The sequence below is a fragment of the Rhinoraja longicauda genome, chromosome 33 (genome assembly GCF_053455715.1).
Source record: "Rhinoraja longicauda isolate Sanriku21f chromosome 33, sRhiLon1.1, whole genome shotgun sequence".
Lineage (NCBI taxonomy): Eukaryota > Metazoa > Chordata > Chondrichthyes > Rajiformes > Arhynchobatidae > Rhinoraja > Rhinoraja longicauda.
This window is the reverse complement of record NC_135985.1, coordinates 13,339,067-13,361,972: the sequence shown is the minus strand read 5'-3', so window position 1 is coordinate 13,361,972 and position 22,906 is coordinate 13,339,067. Positions and strand designations below refer to the sequence as shown.

The 22,906-nt window shown below is 42.6% G+C and overlaps 1 protein-coding gene across 2 annotated transcripts in view; it reads left to right on the top strand.

Annotated features, from left to right (window-relative positions):
• Positions 1-1,230: 1,230 nt before the first annotated feature.
• LOC144609059 (uncharacterized) overlaps positions 1,231-22,906 on the top strand; it is a 119,985-nt gene continuing 98,309 nt past the window's right edge. For both annotated transcript variants that reach the window (XM_078427405.1, XM_078427404.1), the window contains exons 1-2: positions 1,231-1,266; positions 14,435-14,464. In XM_078427405.1, coding sequence (XP_078283531.1) covers positions 1,245-1,266; positions 14,435-14,464 — 52 coding nt within the window. In that variant the 5' untranslated portion in view covers positions 1,231-1,244. The remainder of the gene's footprint in view (positions 1,267-14,434; positions 14,465-22,906) is intronic.

Genomic DNA, 22,906 nt, shown 5'->3' with positions numbered 1-22,906 from the left:
ACTAGGTTATGTTGGTCTGGGAGACAAAGCTGATGTTGGTTCACTTATCATTCAGATGAATTTGGAGCCTTTTTTTGGAAATAACATTGATACTACTTTATCTCAGATTTCAAATCACTACGTTGCAATTGCCAGTAAGTTAGTTGATGTAGACGGTAATCTTTTCCGCCCAGAACATCTTTGATCTGTTTGCCTTGGCAGTGACACCCAGATCCTGTACTAAATTTTAAAAACAAACGAATTTCGCAATGTTGTGCAACTAGGTGTCTTCGTGTTGTAAACAGATTTGAATTGGGCAATCGGCATTGCCTTGAAGATGCAATATAGCTCCTCTCCGGTTCACGACAAGGATCCTTCCTGAGAACTGTTCCCATCCCGAACAGTTCACAATTCAGAAAAGCGACCATCCTGTAATATTTTAAATAGAAACGTAGACTAACTGCGGGAAACCTATTGCTAAATTGGAAGGGGGGGGGGGGGGGGGGGTTAATTGGACCATTCAGAGTTCCCACCCGGTAGTGTCAGGCGTTGTCATCCGTGGAACACCTTTAAACGAATTTTCTGCGTCAGTTCGGTATGAACTTGTATGCCATTCATATAAACAAGTTAATGGTGCGAGTTCCCCAGTCTTTGAATGCGAGTCTTTGACAAAACCCACAGCAACAATGTTTGGGCAAAAGCATTACAGAGGGAGCGCCCTCAGAAAAGTTGCAACTAAATCTTGTACGACCAGTCACATTGTACAGATCAGTAAGTGGAAAAGACGTAAGGATGTGCTCATTGTACCACATTGTACCAAACTACCTGATCTTCCCTTCTTTTAATTTGGCCGGTCATGGTTTACAGCAGAGACCAATTACAGGTGGAAGAGCGGTCGTTGGTGTAAACCCTTTATGTGGTGTTCAACAGAAAGATTCACGATTACACCTCATTGTAAGTGTTCTTTGAAAATAAACCTCCTCTACTCACTGCCTTGCATTTATTGAAACGTTTGGAGCTTCAGGAACACAATTTCCAAGTTTAAAGGGTTGAAAGCAACACAAGACGCTTCCTTGCCAGTGAGGCGACCGGCCGGACCCCGGGGTCTCGGAGCCCCGCCTACAGATGGAGGTGATTGGTGAAGGGCGGCACCATCTGCCCAGAGACAAGGCCGATTGGCTACAGCGCCTGTCAATCACGGAGCGGCCGCTCCCGCGCGGAGGTCGGGCAGTTGGGCGCGCGCGGCGCGAGACGAGGTCGTCAACATGTCCCTGCTCTGCGTTAAAGGTAATGCTTCAATGTGCCGTCGAGTGTCTGCTGTCAACTCTTGTTATTTATCTATTTAAATGTGCTGTGCAACATGTATTTGCTGAAATGTACACCACACATCCCAAGTTGCTGAACGAAACTTACTTTGGTTGAGTTTATAGTGAGGCGAGGTGGAATCCCTCGCAGTTTAAATGTTCATGTTCAAGGGGGAGCCGCCTGGAGCTTCTCGCCCCTCAGCTCCAGCCCAGTTTAAGTTACCGGCAGCTGAGGCAATGCCAGGGTCCCGTCGCACTCCCACCGCGAACGGATTAGGGACCCCATGGCACGGCCAGCGCGTCAAGCACACCCGGAATTACAATACAGAAAACAGGACATTTAGTCTGTGTTATCTCAGTCATAGAATTATCCAACATGGAAACAAAGCTCTTCAGTCCAACGTCTTTGATGATCAAAGTACCTTGAGCTCGTCCCAATTTACTTCAATTGGCCCATATCCCTTTAAATCTTTCCGATTGATGTTCCTGTTCAGATGAGTTTTAAACATTGTAATTGTTCCTCGATAACTTCCTCATATATATCCATGCCCCTAGGTGTGAAAAAGTTGTCCATCAGGTCCTTTCTAAATCTTTCCATTCTCGCCTTAAACCTACGCCCTAGTTTTAGACTCGCCTACCCAGGAAAAAGACTGTGATCATTCAATTTATCTATGTACAGTGTGCTCCATAATGTTTGGGACAAAGACCCATCATTTATTTATTTGCCTCTGTACTCCACAATTTGAGATTTGTAATAGAAGAAATCACATGTGGTTAAAGTGCACATTGTCAGATTTTAGTAAATGCCATTTTTATACATTTTGGTTACATTGTAGAAATTACAGCAGTGTTTATACATTGTCCCCCATTTCAGGGCACCATAATGTTTGGGACACAACAATGTCATGTACATGAAAGTAGTCATGTTTAGAATTTTGTTGCATATCCTTTGCATGTAATAACTGCTTGAAGTCTGCAATTCATGGACATCACCAGTTGCTGGGTGTCTTCTCTGGTGATGTTCTGCCAGGCCTGTATTGCAGCCATCTTTAGCTTATGCTTGTTTTGGGGACTAGTCCACTTACGTTTTCTCTTCAACATTTAAAAGGCATGTTCAATTGGGTTCCAATCGAGTGATTGACTTGGCCACTCAAGAATTGACCATTTTTTAGCTTTGAAAAACTCCTTTGTTGCTTTAACAGTATGTTTGGGATCATTGTCTTGCTCCAGAATGAACTGCTTGCCAATGAGTTTTGATGCATTTGTTTGAACTTGAGCAGATAGGATGTGTCTATACACTTCAGAATTCATTATGCTACTACCATCAGCAGTTGTATCATCATCAATGAAGATAAGTGAACCAGTACCTTCAGCAGCCATACATGCCCAGGCCATAACACCCCCACCACCATGTTTCACACATCCCTCCCAACCCTTCCGAATTTGGCCTGGGCATGTATGTTCCACGAGAAGTCCCCCCGCCCTGGAGGTCTCCCCTAAAATGTGGCACCTAGGCTGGCAAGGCAGCCAATCTCAACCTCATCGGGACTTCCATGGCCGATCGGTGGGTTGAATTTGCAACCTGCGGCCGGGGCTCTGGAACTCCAGCCCAGCTGGAGCCAGCACATCTATCCCCTTAGCCGACTTCCTTGGCCGGCTGGATAAACCAGCAATGTTCTGGAACGAAGAGTGCCAGAAAATTAGTGGTGGAACTGTAATGAGTAAATATTAAATTTAAGTGCAAGATTATATAACTAAATTAATTAATTAAGACAAGGTTAAAATATAAAACACAGCTGAAAAGCCAATAATCACCTTTTTGGGCTGATTATCAATTAATGTGTGAATTTACTTTATCAAGTACTTCCGTTTGTTTAGTCGAGTCGCATATATCAACTCTTTCTTCATAACTTAGTCATACATTTTATGACCATTGTTCTTTTATTCAATACCAAGAGAAATGGGATGTGTAAGGAAAAAGCAAAATAGAAAAAACAAAACAAAACAACTTTTTCATTGTGTTGCAAAAAGTATCTCTGTTCATAACCTTTCTATAAATAGCAGAATATACTCATGATAGGCCTAACATTGTACATGTAGTCCAAGAACTATAGACTATTGGAAATAATAGTAATTTTTCACACATGAACGTGTATGCACATTTGGCGTGCATACCTTTTTTTTGCTGAAAAGTTGCATTACGTGCCATATTATGAATTTTGATATAAAATTCTGAATTTTGGACATCAAAATTATGAATTTGTAAAATCAAATGTTGGGAGGTCTGTTCACAGATGAGGTGGTATGCTTTGGATCTTGGGCATTTTAAATATGATTTGATACTGGGGCATTTTAGAGTCAACCTGTAGTTGGGATAATGGACTTGTGGGATGACTTGTTCTCCAGCTACTGTTTTTAAATGGACATGCTGGTTACTCACAAATTACCATATTTTTTAAGTCACTTTCACAACTTGTCTTGATGCTGTGGTCAGGTTTCAATACCAAAATCTTTTGTCTATTGTTTCCAAGCAGTGGTCAAATAAAAGGGGCAGAGTGATGATAATAAAATAAAGGTAAAGAGCAGCATCGAAGATTGCTTGCTAACAAATCACTTTGGATCTACAAAATTAACTAAGCGGAAACATTTTGGAAATGCTGAGAGCTAAACATAAGCATGGAATGTGAAAGAGTTGGAATGTTTGTTAATCTCCTCAGGCAATTAAATAAATCAGTTGGCAGAATCTGTGGCCAGGAATGTGAAATTGGTAGTAAGATGCGAGCCTTCCACTGACTTCCTTATCCTTTTGTTATTTGTTAGGGAATCTTTGGTGCCAAGCAACAGTGATGTTTTTAGAAAGGCTGAACAACTATTCATATTGAAAAATTGACACAAAACAAACCAGGAAACAAGTGCAAACTTATGGAAAGTTAACCAGAAAACCTTTTATATTGCAAAGCATTAGCATGAAAGGAATTACTGTGCATTGCCATACATTTTAGTTTATTTATGGCCAAATAGTTGACTTGCCACCAATAATTACTCTTTTTACTGCCAACTTTGGAGGTTATTTGAATTTTTGTCAGCATTCAGACGATCACCACAAGTCTCATTCTCTTACTTATTTCCCTATAAACTCTTCTCTTGCATGTCTAACAACTCTCCCAAAACTTCTGCCACCAATTTACAGTGGGGGGAATTTACAGTTGCTCACTAAGTTATTGGGACATCTTTGGGATGTGGGAGTTAAATTTCAGTACATGTGGGAAACCCACAAGCTGACAGAGAGATTATACAACTACTCAAGACCAAGGTTGAACCCAGATTGGAGCTGTCTGGCAGCAGTACAAACTGCTGTACTTCTATTTTGATGTAGTAACTCTATGGAAAAGTACTGATATTTGGGCACTTATTCACAAAATGCTGGAATAACTCAGCAGGTCAGGCAACATCTCAGGAGAGAAGGAAATTGTACCAGCATCTGCAGTTATTTTCTTACACTACTTGATATTTGGGAATCAAATAATTTCCTGTAGTTCTTTTGGAGAAAACTGCAAGCAGATCAGCCAATCGTGAGTGCTATATCATTGAGAGCAATTTCGGAAATAGGCGCATACAGATATCTTGCTGTCATTTTGGCAATGTAACTACTGAACAGCATTACCATAGGGTAAACTTTTAATTTAAATATCAGAGGTTAGTAATGTTCTATAAATAATATATAAATAACAAACCAAAATACCTCCACTGTGATTTTAGAGGAGACTAGAAAAGAGGGCCCGTTGGGCCCGTCCCCACACCCCCCATTCTCACTCCCCCAGCCCCACTCTTACTCTCCAAGTGTGCCCGTTGGGCCCGGAAAAGAGGGCCCGTTGGGCCCGTCCCCACACCCCCCATTCTCACTCCCCCAGCCCCACTCTTACTCTCCAAGTGTGCCCATTGGGCCCGTCCTCCTGATCTGTGTATGTCAAGTGACCACTATAGCCTTCTTTTTTTTTTTTTTTTCCTAATCAGATGTTTGTTTGTTTTTTCCTAATCAGATGTGCAGCACTTTGGTCAACGTGGGTTGTTTTTAAATGTGCTATACAAATAAAACTGACTTGACTTGACTTGACTTGACTTGCAATAACAAAAAAGACTACTTGGAAGCTTTTCGAAACAATGTAGCCGTCACAATCTGAAAACTAAATCCTTGCTGAAAACTAAATCCTTTTCTGGAAACTTTTGGAAACAAATGTAGCCCCTTGAAGAAAAGGGTTAGAAATGAAAATTTAAACTTTAATATCTCTCTAGCATTAAAAAGGTAGCTTCAATTTGAACGAAAGTACTTACAATAGTTGCCCAGGTTAATGGTGAATACGGCGGTACAAAAATCGTAGCGCTTTGGTGTAGCGTCTTGGAGGAGTAGGGTTTGTAAGTTAACTTCCGTACATACACACATACATCCCTACATACGAACGCAGAGTTTTAGTATTATACTAGAAAAGAGGGCCCGTTGGGCCCGTCCCCACACCCCCCATTCTCTCCTCCCCCAGCCCCACTCTTACTCTCCAAGTGTGCCCGTTGGGGAGGGCCCGTTGGGCCCGTCCCCACACCCCCCATTCTCTCCTTCCCCAGCCCCACTCTTACTCTCCAAGTGTGCCCGTTTTTTTTTTTTCCTAATCAGATGTTTGTTTTTTTTTTCCTAATCAGATGTGCAGTACTTTGGTCAACGTGGGTTGTTTTTAAATGTGCTATACAAATAAAATTGACTTGACTTGACTTGACTTGCAATAACAAAAAAGACTTCTTGGAAGCTTTTCGAAACAATGTAGCCGTCACAAGCTGAAAACTAAATCCTTGCTGAAAACTAAATCCTTTTCTGTAAACTTTTGGAAACAAATGTAGCCCCTTGAAGAAAAGGGTTGGAAATGAAAATTTAAACTTTAATATCTCTCTAGCTTTAAAAAGGTAGCTTCAATTTGAACGAAAGTACTTACAATAGTTGCCCAGGTTAATTGTGAATACGGCGGTACAAGAATCGTAGCGCTTTGGTGTACCGTCTTGGAGGAGTAGGGTTTGTAAGTTAAATTTCCGTACATACACACATACATCCCTACATACGAACGCAGAGTTTTAGTATTATACTAGAAAAGAGGGCCCGTTGGGCCCGTCCCCACACCCCCCATTCTCTCCTCCCCCAGCCCCACCCTTACTCTCCAAGTGTGCCCGTTGGGGAGGGCCCGTTGGGCCCGTCCCCACACCCCCCATTCTCTCCTCCCCCAGCCCCACTCTTACTCTCCAAGATGTTTTGTTTTTTTTTCCTAATCAGATGTGCAGTACTTTGGTCAACGTGGGTTGTTTTTAAATGTGCTATACAAATAAAAGTGACTTGACTTGACTTGACTTGACTTGCAATAACAAAAAAGACTTCTTGGAAGCTTTTCGAAACAATGTAGCCGTCACAAGCTGAAAACTTAATCCTTGCTGAAAACTAAATCCTTTTCTGGAAACTTTTGGAAACAAATGTAGCCCCTTGAAGAAAAGGGTTAGAAATGAAAATTTAAACTTTAATATCTCTCTAGCTTTAAAAAGGTAGCTTCAATTTGAACGAAAGTACTTACAATAGTTGCCCAGGTTAATGGTGAATACGGCGGTACAAAAATCGTAGCGCTTTGGTGTACCGTCTAGGAGGAGTAGGGTTTGTAAGTAATCTTCCGTACATACACATATACATACATACATACGGAATGTTGGACCGCAGAGTTTTAGTATTATACTAGAAAAGAGGGCCCGTTGGGCCCGTCCCCACACCCCCCATTCTCACTCCCCCAGCCCCACTCTTACTCTCCAAGTGTGCCCGTTGGGCCCGGAAAAGAGGGCCCGTTGGGCCCGTCCCCACACCCCCCATTCTCTCCTCCCCCAGCCCCACTCTTACTCTCCAAGTGTGCCCGTTGGGGAGGGCCCGTTGGGCCCGTCCCCACACCCCCCATTCTCTCCTCCCCCAGCCCCACTCTTACTCTGTCCTCCTGATCTGTGTATGTCAAGTGACCACTATAGCCTTCTTTTTTTTTTTTTTTTCCTAATCAGATGTTTTGGGTTTTTTTCCTAATCAGATGTGCAGTACTTTGGTCAACGTGGGTTGTTTTTAAATGTGCTATACAAATAAAAGTGACTTGACTTGACTTGACTTGACTTGCAATAACAAAAAAGACTTCTTGGAAGCTTTTCGAAACAATGTAGCCGCCGTCACAAGCTGAAAACTAAATCCTTGCTGAAAACTAAATCCTTTTCTGTAAACTTTTGGAAACAAATGTAGCCCCTTGAAGAAAAGGGTTAGAAATGAAAATTTAAACTTTAATATCTCTCTAGCTTTAAAAAGGTAGCTTCAATTTGAACGAAAGTACTTACAATAGTTGCCCAGGTTAATGGTGAATACGGCGGTACAAAAATCGTAGCGCTTTGGTGTACCGTCTAGGAGGAGTAGGGTTTGTAAGTAATCTTCCGTACATACACATATACATACATACATACGGAATGTTGGACCGCAGAGTTTTAGTATTATATAGATAGAATATAGAAGATAGATACTAGAAAAGAGGGCCCGTTGGGCCCGTCCCCACACCCCCCATTCTCACTCCCCCAGCCCCACTCTTACTCTCCAAGTGTGCCCGTTGGGCCCGGAAAAGAGGGCCCGTTGGGCCCGTCCCCACACCCCCCATTCTCTCCTCCCCCAGCCCCACTCTTACTCTCCAAGTGTGCCCGTTGGGCCCGTCCTCCTGATCTGTGTATGTCAAGTGACCACTATAGCCTTAATTTTTATTTTTTTTTCCTAATCAGATGTTTTTGTTTTTTTTCCTAATCAGATGTGCAGTACTTTGGTCAACGTGGGTTGTTTTTAAATGTGCTATACAAATAAAACTGACTTGACTTGACTTGACTTGACTTGCAATAACAAAAAAGACTTCTTGGAAGCTTTTCGAAACAATGTAGCCGTCACAAGCTGAAAACTAAATCCTTGCTGAAAACTAAATGCTTTTCTGGAAACTTTTGGAAACAAATGTAGCCCCTTGAAGAAAAGGGTTAGAAATGAAAAATTTAAACTTTAATATCTCTCTAGCTTTAAAAAGGTAGCTTCAATTTGAACGAAAGTACTTACAATAGTTGCCCAGGTTAATGGTGAATACGGCGGTACAAAAATCGTAGCGCTTTGGTGTACCGTCTAGGAGGAGTAGGGTTTGTAAGTAATCTTCCGTACATACACATATACATACATACATACGGAATGTTGGACCGCAGAGTTTTAGTATTATACTAGAAAAGAGGGCCCGTTGGGCCCGTCCCCACACCCCCCATTCTCACTCCCCCAGCCCCACTCTTACTCTCCAAGTGTGCCCGTTGGGCCCGGAAAAGAGGGCCCGTTGGGCCCGTCCCCACACCCCCCATTCTCTCCTCCCCCAGCCCCACTCTTACTCTCCAAGTGTGCCCGTTGGGCCCGTCCTCCTGATCTGTGTATGTCAAGTGACCACTATAGCCTTCATTCTTTTTTTTTTTCCCTAATCAGATGTTTGTTTGTTTTTTCCTAATCAGATGTGCAGTACTTTGGTCAACGTGGGTTGTTTTTAAATGTGCTATACAAATAAAACTGACTTGACTTGACTTGACTTGCAATAACAAAAAAGACTTCTTGGAAGCTTTTCGAAACAATGTAGCCGTCACAAGCTGAAAACTAAATCCTTGCTGAAAACTAAATCCTTTTCTGGAAACTTTTGGAAACAAATGTAGCCCCTTGAAGAAAAGGGTTAGAAATGAAAAATTTAAACTTTAATATCTCTCTAGCTTTAAAAAGGTAGCTTCAATTTGAACGAAAGTACTTACAATAGTTGCCCAGGTTAATGGTGAATACGGCGGTACAAAAATCGTAGCGCTTTGGTGTACCGTCTAGGAGGAGTAGGGTTTGTAAGTAATCTTCCGTACATACACATATACATACATACATACGGAATGTTGGACCGCAGAGTTTTAGTATTATATAGATAGAAGATATAGATATATAGATATAGATAGATATAGATATTTATACAGAATGGAATGAAGAATAACTTGTTAGACTTTGAGACAGCCTTGCAGCAGACTGGTTTGTGTTGCATTTGAAATTGCTGCCCATTTCACCCGAGTAGTGTAAATGCTCATGCTGACATAAGGACAACATTCTAATTATGGTCATCCCAATTGTTTATAATTCAGGGATATAAACGATGGAAAGTTATAAATCTGTGAATTCCTAATATCCACTCTATATATAGAGTGCAAATATATTGCTCCACCTGTCACACTGATGCCCAAAATTATATTGTGCATGATTTTTTTCATAGACTGAATTTATACTCTGAAGATTATACTCTCAAGAGCGTGATTACCTAAAATATTCAATAGTACACTTTTATTATGGTTGAAACAAATTGTTCCTAGGTTCTTGGGTTATGGTCGTACAGAACAGAAATTGTTCCTTTAGCCCGCCATTGCCATGCAGACCTTTTTGCCCAACTACACTTATCCCATTTATCCACGTTAGATCCCTAACTTTATGCCTTGCCTGTTAAATTACCTACCTAAATGTCTGTTGAAGGTTGGGATTATATAGAATCGTACAAGTGTACAACAGTGAAATGAACTCTTTTGGACACCCTTGTTCATGCTGAAAGTAATGGCTGTTAACACCAATCCCATTTGTCTGCATCCCTCCATGCCTTTCCTATTCAAATACCTGTCTAAGAGTATTTTGAATGTTATTTGCTCCTACCACATCCTCAAGCATTGATTTCCCGATTTTAACTACTCTCTATGTATAAAGAAAACCTTTTCCCTTAAAATCCCATTAAAATTCTTTCCTTTCCCCTAAAGCCTTGTCCCTCTTGCTTTTGATATCCCTTCCATGGGGAAAACATCCTAACCATCTATCCTGTCAATGCTTTATAAACCTTGATCGGGTCACTTCAGCTTGTGAGTGGTCTGAAGAAAGGTCTCGACCCGAAACATCGCCAGAGATGCTGCCTGACCCGCTGAGTTACGCCAGCACTTTGGTATAAACCAGCATCTACAATTCTTGTTTCTCCATTTTGTCTGCTCCGCTGCGAAATCTCCTCGAGGTATGCCTATTTTGAAGAAGTTCCTTTCCCTGAAGGGAGCTCTGCAAGACCCTTTCTCACTTCTCCCCCTCTGTGATTCCCACTGCTGTCCGGCTCTATGACCATGCTTTAACCCGGACTCGCTACCATAGCCACTTGTGCTTCCTCGGCACTTGCCTTGCCTGTAAGGGGGACAGTGAGGGTCGGGGAGAGTGGGGGAAGGAAAGGGGGTAAGGTGGGTGGGGTGGAAGGGGACAGTGAGAGTGAAAGGAGGGGGAGAGTGGGGGAGGAGAGAGGGGGTGTGGGGGTAAGGAGGATGGTGGTGGGGGGAAGAGAGTGGGGGAAGGGGGACAGTGGGGGTCAGGGGAAGAGGGGGTGGGGGAGAATGGGGTGGGGGAGAATGGGGAGGGGGACAGTGAGAATGCGAGTGGGGCGAGTGGGTGGAGGGTAGGGGTGGGAGAGGGGTGAGGGTGGGGGAGGCGGGGGTGGGTGAGGAGGGGTGGAGGAGAGAGGGTGTGGAGGAGAGAGGGTGTGGCTGGGGGAGAGTGAGAGGGGCTGGGGGAGGAGAGAATGTGGGGGATGGCGGGGAGGAGAGAGTGGGGGAAAGGGGGGGTGGGGAGAGGAGAGTGGGGGAAAGGGGGGGTAGGGGAGAGTGAGAGTGGAGCTGGGGGAGGAGAGAATGAGGGGGTGGGGGGAGGAGAGAGTGGTGGGGTGGGGGAGAAGGGGGTGGAGGAGTGGGGAGAAGGGCAGTGTGGGGTGGGGAGGAGGGAAGAGTGGGGGTGGAATGGAGGGGTGGGGGGAAGGGGACAGCAGGGGTGGGGGGAGGAGGGGGTGATGGTGGGGGAGGAGGAGTGGGTGTGGGGGAGAAGGGGAAAGTGGGGGGCAGGGAAGAGGGGAGATTTGGGGGTAGGGAGGGGGGGATAAGGAGGATTGAGTAGGGGGTTGAGGGTTTCCCCGTTTGTTTGTTCCCCGTTTGTTTGTTCCCCCGTTTCTTTGTTCCCCGTTTCTTTGTTCCCCCGTTTGTTTGTTCCCCCGTTTGTTTGTTCCCCCGTTTGTTCCCCCGTTTGTTCCCCCGTTTGTTTGTTCCCCCGTGTGTTTGTTCCCCCGTTTGTTTGTTCCCCCGTTTGTTTGTTCCCCCGTTTGTTTGTTCCCCCGTTTGTTTGTTCCCCCGTTTGTTTGTTCCCCCGTTTGTTTGTTCCCCCGTTTGTTTGTTCCCCCGTTTGTTTGTTCCCACGTTTGTTTTTTTCCCGTTTGTTTGTTCCCCGTTGATCCCCCAATCAAAACGGTACATGATAGCATGACAATTTTAGGCCCCCATTATTCACCATTGTCCTGGGGTCTGTGTTACCCAGGTTTCATTTAAATTAGTCTTGTATTTTTAAAGTTATTGCCATTTTAAAGTGGGTGAGGGGGAGGGGGAGATAAGAGGGGTTGAGGGAGGATGGAGTAGGTGAGTGGGTGAGGGAGGGGGATGGAGTGGGTGAGGGGAGGAAGGGGGTTGAGGGGTGTGGAGTGGGTGAGGGGGAGGAGCGGGGTTGAGGGGGGATGGAGTGAGTGAGTGGGGGAGGAGTGGGAATAAGGGGGTTCAGGGGGGATGGAGTGGATGAGTGGGGGGAGGAGAGGGGGATAAGGGGCGGTGAGTGCGGGGGAGGGGAGGAGGCGGGGATAAGGGGGGTTGAGGGGGGATGGAGAGGGTGAGTGGGGAGGAGGGCAAGGGGGAGTGGGGGAGGGAAGGGTGCTAGACCAATTCAAGAGAGGTTTGGGGGGTTGAGGGAGGATTGAGTGGCTGGGGGGGGTGAGGACAGGAGGGGGGTTGAGGGGTGATGGAGTGGGGGAGTGTGTGAGTGGAGGGGGGAGTGGGGGAGGAGAGGGTGCTGGACCAATGCAGGAGAGATTTGGACCCAAGGGGTCCACTCGGTCTAGTTCCTTATTAAAAGCTTAAAGTGCTATGATCACTGTTGAAACTAGAATTTTTAGAAAATTAGTATTACACAGGTTACTATGTATCTGTGCATTAGATGAAATGTTTGAAATATATAATGCTTTTTTTTTGTTTCATTGATTACATTTGTTTCTGCATCTTTTCCAGAAGATGCTGACTTCTAGCCTGGTGCTTAATTGGGTTAATTGACCCAACTTAATTGGGTTAATTGACATGAGCCATATACCTTTGCTGACGGGCTGTTTGTGTATAGGACATATTAAGGTAATCTCCATTCAGTCCTCAGGCAAACCTCCATTAATGGTGGATAATGAAATCAAAGCATTTGCTTTTTGATCTTAATTATTTTTTCTTCATTTGATTTTGAACCAAAGAAATGAAGAGAGTTGTGGATGTGGCCCATGTGGCAGGGGACAGATGCTGGGTCGACAATGACTACATCAACATACTTGTGGTAGCGTGAACTCGCATGAAAAAGGTTTATTTATAGTGAAGAGTTAAGGGGACAATAGTGACAAGAAAAGAATGCCAATGAAATGCCAATTTGATTAGTATGGGTGTCAGGGATTATGGGGAATAGACAGGAGAATAGGGTTAGGTGGGAGAGATGGATCAGCTATGATTGAATGGCGGAGTAGACTTGATGGGCCAAATGGCCTAATTCTGCTTCTCTCTCTTATTTGGGATGATCCGCTAGACTTGTTCTATTCACTTACTGGTGACCCAAATCTTTTCACTTTCTGCAAGTCAACGGGTCAGAAGTTTGACATTTGTAATAGATTTCATGCAAGTGTACTACACCACAGACACTTGCAGAATTGGTGAAGACTTCAGATATCATTGTCTGGCTGCCTACCAATTCACGTTATGCTATAGGTATGAGTTCTCCACAATGAATCAAAGGTAGCTGAAGTTTTTACTTTCTTTCCACTAATGGTGAAATCAAAAGCATTTGTATTTTATCTGAACATGGTGCCAGCGTTTTCTGGCAGGCACTGTCCATGGTGCTGGTCTTTAGCTGCTCCTGCTGACATGTCTGCCCTTAATGGGATCAGAACGATATTTAGGGAGGAGGCTTTGTTATACCATTTCATCACATAGTCCAGACTCCATCTACACTTCCTACTGCCTTGGCAAAGCAGCCAACACAGTCAAAGATCTTTCCTATCCCAGTCATTCCTGTTCCTTGTTCTCATCGGGCAGAAGCTTGAAAGCGTGCGCCATCTGACTTAGAAACAGCTGTTCCCCTCGGTTAGCAGACTTCTGAACAGTCCTTCCATAAGCTGGGGAGCAGTCTGATTCTCCTCTACTTATTTGTGAACATTGGTCTTTTAGAACTGGTACGCTATAATGTTGAAAACTATATTCTGCACTCTGTATATTTCTGTTCACTCCACCTCTGGTACTTGAGTCTGGCTTGATTGTATTCATGTTCAGTATCTGATTTGATTGGAAGGTGTACAAAACAATGTTTTTCACTGAATCTCTGTAGATGTGACAATTATAAACTGTACACCAAATCTGTGTGCTCAGTGGTCTTTAGAAGTAACCTCAAAATATTGATAACTGATCCACATCTTAGCTTCTATCATGATCTTAAATGTGGAAAGGACAAGATTGTAGCAATTTTGTCATTGCAATCACAACTACCTTAATTTTTTGAGTGCCTTCAACTTGCGGACGTCAATAATCCATTTCATTTTTTCTTTTATATACTTCTAATTTGAATTCAGCTATTAGAGTTTTCGTTTATTTATAATTAACATTTAAAATAACTGACATTTTTTTGGAATATCTTTTGCAATTGTATTACACTTGAGGCCAACTCGAAATGAATTTTGTATGTGGTGTCCCAAGCTATGGATGATGTGTTGAATGAAATACCTATAAAACTGGGCAAAACTGAATTCCATTCTAATTTACCAAAAAGCTTACCGATTTTGTAAATTACTTTATCCTATCAATATACAATTTCTAACTAAATTATAATGGAAAACTATGACTCGTGGAAATTGCAGCCTTTTGTTTCATTGGAATGAATAAATCAGCATGTATATTATGTGCATTTTTAAATGCTAACATTTCTGTTTATTTTTGTCTAGTTAAACAAGGAAAACTGCATGGAGCATCAGGTAAGATGTTTATTTTGTCAAGTGTTACTTTCTATTTAAATACAGCACATTACCAATTTTTTCAAATATATTGATTTTTAATCAAGATTAGTTTAAAGAAATTCTACTGAAAAAGCCTGGGCTTAGGAAAAAGAGACTAAAATATGGAAACCAAAAATTAGATGACTGAAAGTTTAATGAATTTGACTAGAAAACATGTACCGAACTTGCTTGATTTGAACTTTGGCTTGAATTTACCAATATTGGCCATGCGACAGGAGGCATACATGCTGATTTCTTGATTTTTTTTTAGCCAAGACCTGTTTGAAGCCATAACACACAGAATATAATCTGTTTTTCTTCTTGGCTTTATTTTGTTGCTTGTCTGTATTAATATGGTGATTGAGAAATATCTAAAGTAACTGCTAGCATCCTATTTTCAGGATTAGGTTTGCTGTATTGATAATGGTCAAGATCTATAGTAATAATTTTTTGAAAATTTGGATCTTTTGTTTTAGAACTGGCAGATCCACTCAGAGCAACAAACAATATGCTGAAGGAACTCAATGGTTATGTCTAGATCGGCTTAGATGTGCTGACCTTTAAACACCAAGTGAAAGTCAAGAACTCCCCCTCTCTCTGGACTTGTGAAAATGATTAAGTCTCTTGAGTTTGCACCACAATGCAAAAGTGAACAGTAAACCGTGAGGTGTGACAAAGATAGGTCATCAACATGTGCTCAGGAAGTCAGCAAGTTGATCGTGATTCCTATTTCCATGGTTAAAGCAGTGCAGATCTACAAGTCAGGGTGCATTGGAGACACAAGACGGCAAGTGAAAATAAATAATGCAGTTTGAATCTTGGCCCTTAAACAGCACAATTTCTGAGGAAAACAGGAGTTAGTAAAAAAAAAAGTGTATTTGTGGGTGAGTTAAAACAAATATTTGTCACGACATTGACAATCACATTGCAGGTGAACTCTGCATGCTGCAATGAAAAATATATAATTTAAGTATAGGGCTGAAATGGCGGTAGGCTCGACTTGCCAGCTGTGGACCAAGAACTTGCTCACCGAGGATGGAGGACCTGCCCGGTAGCCCCGGCTCGCCCATCATGGTCTTCTAACTCTGCCCCGAGCCACCAGTGTTGACAGGACCCGTGTTGCCTGAGGAGGGACATGTGTGCAACCAGAGCGTAGAAGTGCCATGGAGAGCAAGGAGGGCCATAGAGTGCTACCCGGCGGGGGGCCGCTGAGAGCGTAGGAGGGACCTGGTGAGGGGGCCGCTAAGAACAAAGGGGGTCCAGGGGGCGGGGGGGTTGTCTGATGCCATGTGTGGCGGCAGGCAGAAGATAGGAGTGTTCGGTGAACCTTTGTACCTTTGTCAGCGCCATAAACGTGGTGACACTTGTGTACTGCCTAGGTGAAGTCTGCTGTATGATTTTACATGGTTATATGCAAAACAAAGCATTTCACTGTAACTAGGTACATGTGACATAAAGTATCATTGAATCACTGGATGTGCATGAAATAATATTTTGAGATGGATTTACCTAAACCACATTGAAACTACCATAAATCACATTGTACCTGGATTATAATCTACAGTTCAATTTTTATGATTTAGTATAAGTCGGCAGAGAATCAATTGGTTTAGATATTCTTTGATGTTTATTATAAAGCTACACTGTGGAGAATGAGTTAGTTGATTGAGCAATGCTTATGTCTGCATAAACTGCAACAATTTCAAATTCAAACTTACTTTGTCGATGAGTATGTTTGTGTAGGACAGATCCTCCCCAGCTTACAGATGCCTAACTTGTGTGCATCTGTACATACGCTCAAGTGTTTGGGAAACCAGCAGGATGGACTTGCTGGCTGCTGCGGGGCTGCAGGCATCTTCTGCTGTGTAGGAACTCTTTTCGCAGTTGGATTTCTGACTTGTGAACTCTTTGGGTTTTGAATATTTCTTGGGAATAGAACCATGTCGTAACCTGGGGAGGACCTGTCATATGTTGCTGTAGCCACCAGAAGAAAATGTAAATATTATTTAATGTATATGTTTATTACCCTTTTTTTTATAGCATTAATACCCTAACTGAAAATAACATTCATCTTTGTAAATGTTCGTAAACAACTTAAAAAATATATATAAATTGCTAGTGCTGGAAATATTTGGCAACTTGGATAGAATTCATTATTTTAACAGTATTTTCTGTTCATAGCAAAGACTTCAAATACTGAAAATAGTTTATTTTGTAATATATTAATATTTTGGTGTATGCGCTGTTGATTGTGAGAGCAGTAGCTATTGTGGTAATCAGAAAAATAAAAGTTTTTAAATTAACCTTGGACTCCTGATCTTGAAAAATATAATTAACTGTTAACAGTGGAAGATCGACAACATGAAGATAATTCACATGTTCCAGTACTCTGTTTTAAAAAATGGCACTTTATGGTGATTTGATTGACCAGGCAATCCATTTTGACCCAAACATTTTCTATTTTCCTGGTCTCAAACGTGTAGATGCATTTTAAAAATAAATATATAATCATTCTCCTTTGTAACTAAAGTTTCATTGGATGGAAATAACTACCAGTGATCCCCACATGCCAAAATTAAAAGTTACAAAAAAAAACTTTTTTGGGGAACGTTGTATTAATTTCTCTGGGATAAGGAACTGACCCAGTCAGATAGGTGTGTTGCATACTCGACATTTATGACTTGTTATGCATTTTGACATTCTAGTGCTTGATATGCCTTTTTCATGTTCGAGAGAAATGCTAATTTCAGGGAATTGTGCAGATAAATTTTGGTTTGGCTAACTACCTCATTCAGACTTTTCTCTTCCCATATTCTGCTTTAACTTTTCTGTTTTATTTATTGAATTGTCATTACCTATTTTCTTCACATATTTCTTAATTTTTCACTTCTCGCTCCGTTAGCTTCCTCCTTTATCCTTTTTCTCTCTTCCATCATAATTGTGAGCTCCTTTAAATTCACCAATCATTTTTTTTTTCTTCCTTTTTTCTTGTACTCCAAGGGAAATCCAAATGGCTCCCTTGAAATTCTCTCTGTTTACACCACCCTTCTCCCTCATGAATAGTTCCCATCAAGCAAGGTTTTTTCAAAGATGTGCAATGATGCCACATTGGGAATTCTGCAAGTAAGCGTCAGCATTTAAGTCAGTTTTATTTTTTGGTTTCTTAAATATCACTGAAAATAATCAAAGTGGTGGCAGACCCTTATTTTGGAATAACTTTAATTTTATGTTGTTTGGCAAACAATTGACATTTCCTGCTGCCCCTAGTTCATGACTGTTAAATATTAGTTGAACTAATTTTAGTTCTGATAGAATAGGGTGAACCCGTTGAGCCCAAAGCTGCATTGGTCTAGCATCCTCCATTCCACCCCCCTCCTCTTCCCCCTTCCCCTCCCCCCCCCCCCACTCACCCACTCCTTCCCTCCTCAACCGTCCTTATCCCCCTCCCCACCCCCCTCACCCATTCCATCCATATTCAACCCGGGCATCAGTCAGATCCCCCACATCCCCCTCCCCTTGCAAGAGATGAATATAAATAGATATACAATGTAACATTTTATATTCTTACATTAAATTTTATGTATTATTATTATAATATATCTTTATTATTACCCTGGAGGTGTGTGTGTGCCCTGCTGCTCGCTGGGGGTTGTAGTCCGGTTATGGTCTGGGGTGCTGGGGCTGGACGGGAGCATGGACTACACCTCCCTGTGGGCAGCATGGCGGCCGGAGACGTGCACAAGATGGCAGAACGGGAGGAGGAGGGGAAGGAGAGCAGCCGACATTGTTGTTGGAGTCATCAACGATGCCGTCGGTTGAAGCGGGCGCTGGAGGAGACGCTAGAGGAGGAGGAGAAGAAGCTGCTATTACTCTGGAGGTGTGAGTGTGTGCTGCGCTACCTGCTGGGGGTTGTAGTCCGGTGATGGTCCGGGGAGCTGGGGCCGGGTGGGAGCGTGGACTACACATCCCAGCGGGCAGCACTGCGGTGGGTGGCACGCACAAGATGGCGGAGCGGGAGGAGGAGGAGAAGAAGGAGACCGGCCGCCATTATTGTTGGAGTCGTCAATGACGCCATCGGTTGAAGCGGGCACTGGAGGAGACGCGGAAGGAGGAGGAGAAGAAGGTGCATGCTGGGAGTTGTAGTCCGGTGATGGTTTGGGGCGCTGGTGCCGGGCGGGAGCGGGGACTCAACAATGCTGTCGGTTGAAGCGGGCGCTGGAGGAAACGGAGGGGGAATTGGAGCGGGTCCCGCCTCCCTCCGAGCTCCCATTGGTCAGATCCCATCCTGCCCTCGACCCTCATTGGCCGGACGGCTGTTGGATTCCCATTGTGACGTCGAACTTAGCTGACGGGCAGGGCAAGTTGAAAAGGGATTTATTCAAGTTTAACAAGTGATTTTTAAAGTTTAAAAAGTGAAAAACTTTTAAAATATAACAATCATTTGAACCCCAGGACAATGGTGAGTAGGGAGGGCCTAAAATTGTCACGCTATCGTGTACCGTTTTGGCTGTGTTTCGGGAACAAATATATCCACAAACACACAAGCCCACAACTCACAAACATACAAATATGCAAGATGAGAGTTTTAATAATATATAGATAGATTTACTTTGATGAAGCCTTGTCCCTGTGGATGAAGCTTTGTGTAAACTATCAACAATCCATGCATCTTTGGAGACGTAAAAGGCTGCAGATGCGGGATTCTTGAGCATAGCATCAGAGTGCTAGAGGAACTCGGATCAAGCCACATCTGTGGAGGGAATGGACAGACGATGTTTGGGGTCGAAAATTAATTTGACGAAGTGTCTCAACCTGAAACGTCCTCTGTCCAGTTCCTCCATAAATGGTGCTTGGCCCGTTGAGTCCCTGCAGCATTTTCTATTTTGCCCGTGACTGATTATTTATAAATGTCTTAAAACTCTGCATATATTTATCTAGCAGGAACAAAAGAATGAGTTATTCTGTCGAGGTAAACCATTTCCAGCAAAACCAAAATCATCACCCTTATTTGTTTTGCTTGTACCATCACTATTTGCTGCCATTTCGATTCCTTTAATCTTTCTGACTTCAGTATGTTTGTTGTATTTCATTGATGGTGAGCTCATAATGGCCGGAAACTACATTCCAAGCCCTGAATTATTTCTTAGATAAGATCCTAAGAGCCAATTTCTATTTCCTTATCATAAACAGTCACGTCCTGAGGTAGGCTTACATTGCATCACAGCTATTGGCAATGGATGAATGAAAGATTGGAATTGTTTTATAGTAAGGGGTTGTCTATTCTTACTATACACTCCCGACTATGCATTACCAGTTGTTGACTCCAACAACAACATTACACTCCCAATTCTGTATTACCAGTTTTTCGTTGACACCACTAGAGTAGGTTTGATCTCAATAATGGGATGGAGTACTTGAAGAAGATGGAGAACTTATTAGCATAGTGTCAAGGCTACTTGATCTCTCCCTCAATGTCAGCAAAATGAAGGATTTGTTCATCGACTTTGGGAAGCGGGAAGGAGTGCTTGGCCCAATTTGCTTCAATGGTGCTGAAGTGGAGATAGTTGAAAACTTCACATTCCCAAGTGCAAGTATCAACAGCAATTTGTCCTGGTCCAACTACATTGATTCGACTGTCAAGAAAGCACACAAAAGCTTCTACCTCGTTACAAGCTAAGGAAGTCTCCAATGACTCTTAATTATTTCTGTAGATGCCCCATAAAAAGCATCCTATCCTGATGATTTATATCTTGATAAGACAACTGCTCTTCCCCAGATGACAAAATTCAGGGAATTGTGAACACAGCCCAATCCATCATATAAACATTCTCCCCCCTCATCAATTCCATCTGTATCAAGGACCACTTGTACCTCAGTCAATCGCTCCTCTCCCCTCTCCTATTGAACAGAAGATACAGAAGCTTGAAAGCATGTACCACTATATTTAAGAACAATTTCTTCCCCCCCGTTGAATGGACCTCTTATATGCTCGTGTTGAATTTCAGATCTTCTAATCTACCTCATTGCAGCCATTGCATTTTTTGATCTACAGTTTCTCTGTAGCTGTAACTGTAGCTGGAATTGTAAAGTAAGAGGACATTTCTGGTTATAGAGAACTACTTTTTTTGAGGATTTGATGATGAAAAATAACTTTAATGCCATACCATTTCACTCATGTTGTAATATAATATTTTGAAAAGGATTAGGAGGACATTTCTTACCGAGGAAGAAATTACTGAAGGATTAGGAGGACATTTCTTACTTGCCAACCTTCTGTCAGGACAGGTGACAATATCAGTATCTTTATCTTAACTACAGGAAATCAGGACAAAGGGTCTATGACCTAAAACTTTAACTCTGTTTCTCTTTCCAAAGATACTGCCTGACTTGCTAAGTTTCCTCAGTATTTTCCGTTTTATAGATTTCCAGCATTTTTCTTACTATTGTCAAGACCCAGTATGTCACTAGCTGCCACAAAAATGAATTTTGTAGAGAATTTTTAAAATGCATCATTAATACGGAATGCAGGAAAATAACTGCAGATGCTGGTACAAATCGAAGGTATCACAAAATGCTGGAGTAACTTCTTGAAGAAGGACCTCGGCCCGAAACATCACACATTCCTTCTCTCCAGAGATGCTGCCTGACCCGCTGAGTTACTCCAGCAGTTTGTGATATCATTAATAAGGAACATGACTTTGGTGACATCTTGTGGTGATAAAGTGTATATATCGCCTGCAACGTCAAATTTCTGCGAAACACAGCAGGCCAGGCTCTATCTGTGGAGGGAAAAGGACAAGACTTTATTGCTTGGACCCTTCCTCAGACATAGATTGGTAGCCAAGATTTGTTAATGGCAATCTGTCTGTAGGAGGTTTGCAGGGAGGAAGATCAAACTAGAGAAAGAAACAATACTACATGTTGAACTCTGAGATTTGGAAGATAGCAATGGATGCCAATTTAAAATAGAGAATTATACCGGGAAAGGCCAGAAGACCAGGCAACATCAGTGGAGATTGAAAATCCGAGTTTAATCAGAATTGGCTGGAAAGATCACTTGCCATGAAATATCTAAAATGGCAATCTTGCCAACCTGTCCACAGCCATCTCCCAATTGATTATAGCACCCCTTGTTCCTTTCACCCTAACAGACCAATACCAACTTAAATTGGAAAATCTGATAATCTGAAATTATGAATTTGTTGTTACACTTCACAGAGTTAAGTGTACTCCATGCAGACGTTGATGATGTTAAGGCAAATAAAACAATCAAAGAATTGTTTAACCTATGCTCTTCTGGTCGTCAAAGCTTTATCACTGGGGGAGTAGGGTACTGAATATCCTGGGCAACATCTCCACTGAAGAAAGGAAATTGTGCAGTTTTATTGTAATTTTTATACACTACAAATCCATGGCCTAATTAAATACATATCTGACCACATTAATAATTAGGCATCATGTGACTACTTTATCAGTTCATGGATACCTCAAGCCATGCCACGTAGTTTACTAGACCCATCACCAATTGTTTTGGGGTCCATAGGAGTAGACAATAGACAATAGGTGCAGGAGAACATGATAAGTTTTACTCTGCAAATGGAAAGGCAGAAGGGAAAATCGGAAGTGTCAGTATTACAGTATAGCAAAGGGGATTACAGAGGCATGAGGCAGGAGCTGGCCAAAATTGACTGGAAGGAGGCCCTAGCAGGGAAGACGGTAGAACAGCAATGGCAGGTATTCCTGGGAATAATGCAGAGGTTGCAGGATCAATTTATTCCAAAGAGGTGGAAAGACTCTAAGGGGAGTAAGAGACACCTGTGGCTGACAAGGGAAGTCAGGGACAGCATAAAAATTAAGGAGAGGAAGTATAACATAGCAAAGAAGAGTGGGAAGACAGAGGATTGGGACTCTTTTAAAGAGCAACAAAAGTTAACTAAAAAGGCAATACGGGGAGAAAAGATGAGGTACGAGGGTAAACTAGCCAATAATATAAAGGAGGATAGCAAAGGTTTTTTTAGGTACGTGAAGAGGAAAAAAATAATCAAGGCAAATGTGGGTCCCTTGAAGACAGAAGCAGGGGAATTTATTATGGGGAACAAAGAAATGGCAGACGAGTTAAACCGTTACTTTGGATCTGTCTTCACTGAGGAAGATACACACAATCTCCCAAATGTTCTAGGGGCCGGAGAACCTAGGGTGATGGAGGAACTGAAGGAAATCCACATTAGGCAGGAAATGGTTTGGGTCGACTGATGGGACTGAAGGCTGATAAATCCCCAGGGCCTGATGGTCTGCATCCCAGGGTACTTAAGGAGGTGGCTCTAGAAATAGTGGAAGCATTGGAGATCATTTTTCAATGTTCTATAGATTCAGGATCAGTTCCTGTGGATTGGGGGATAGCAAATGTTATCCCACTTTTTA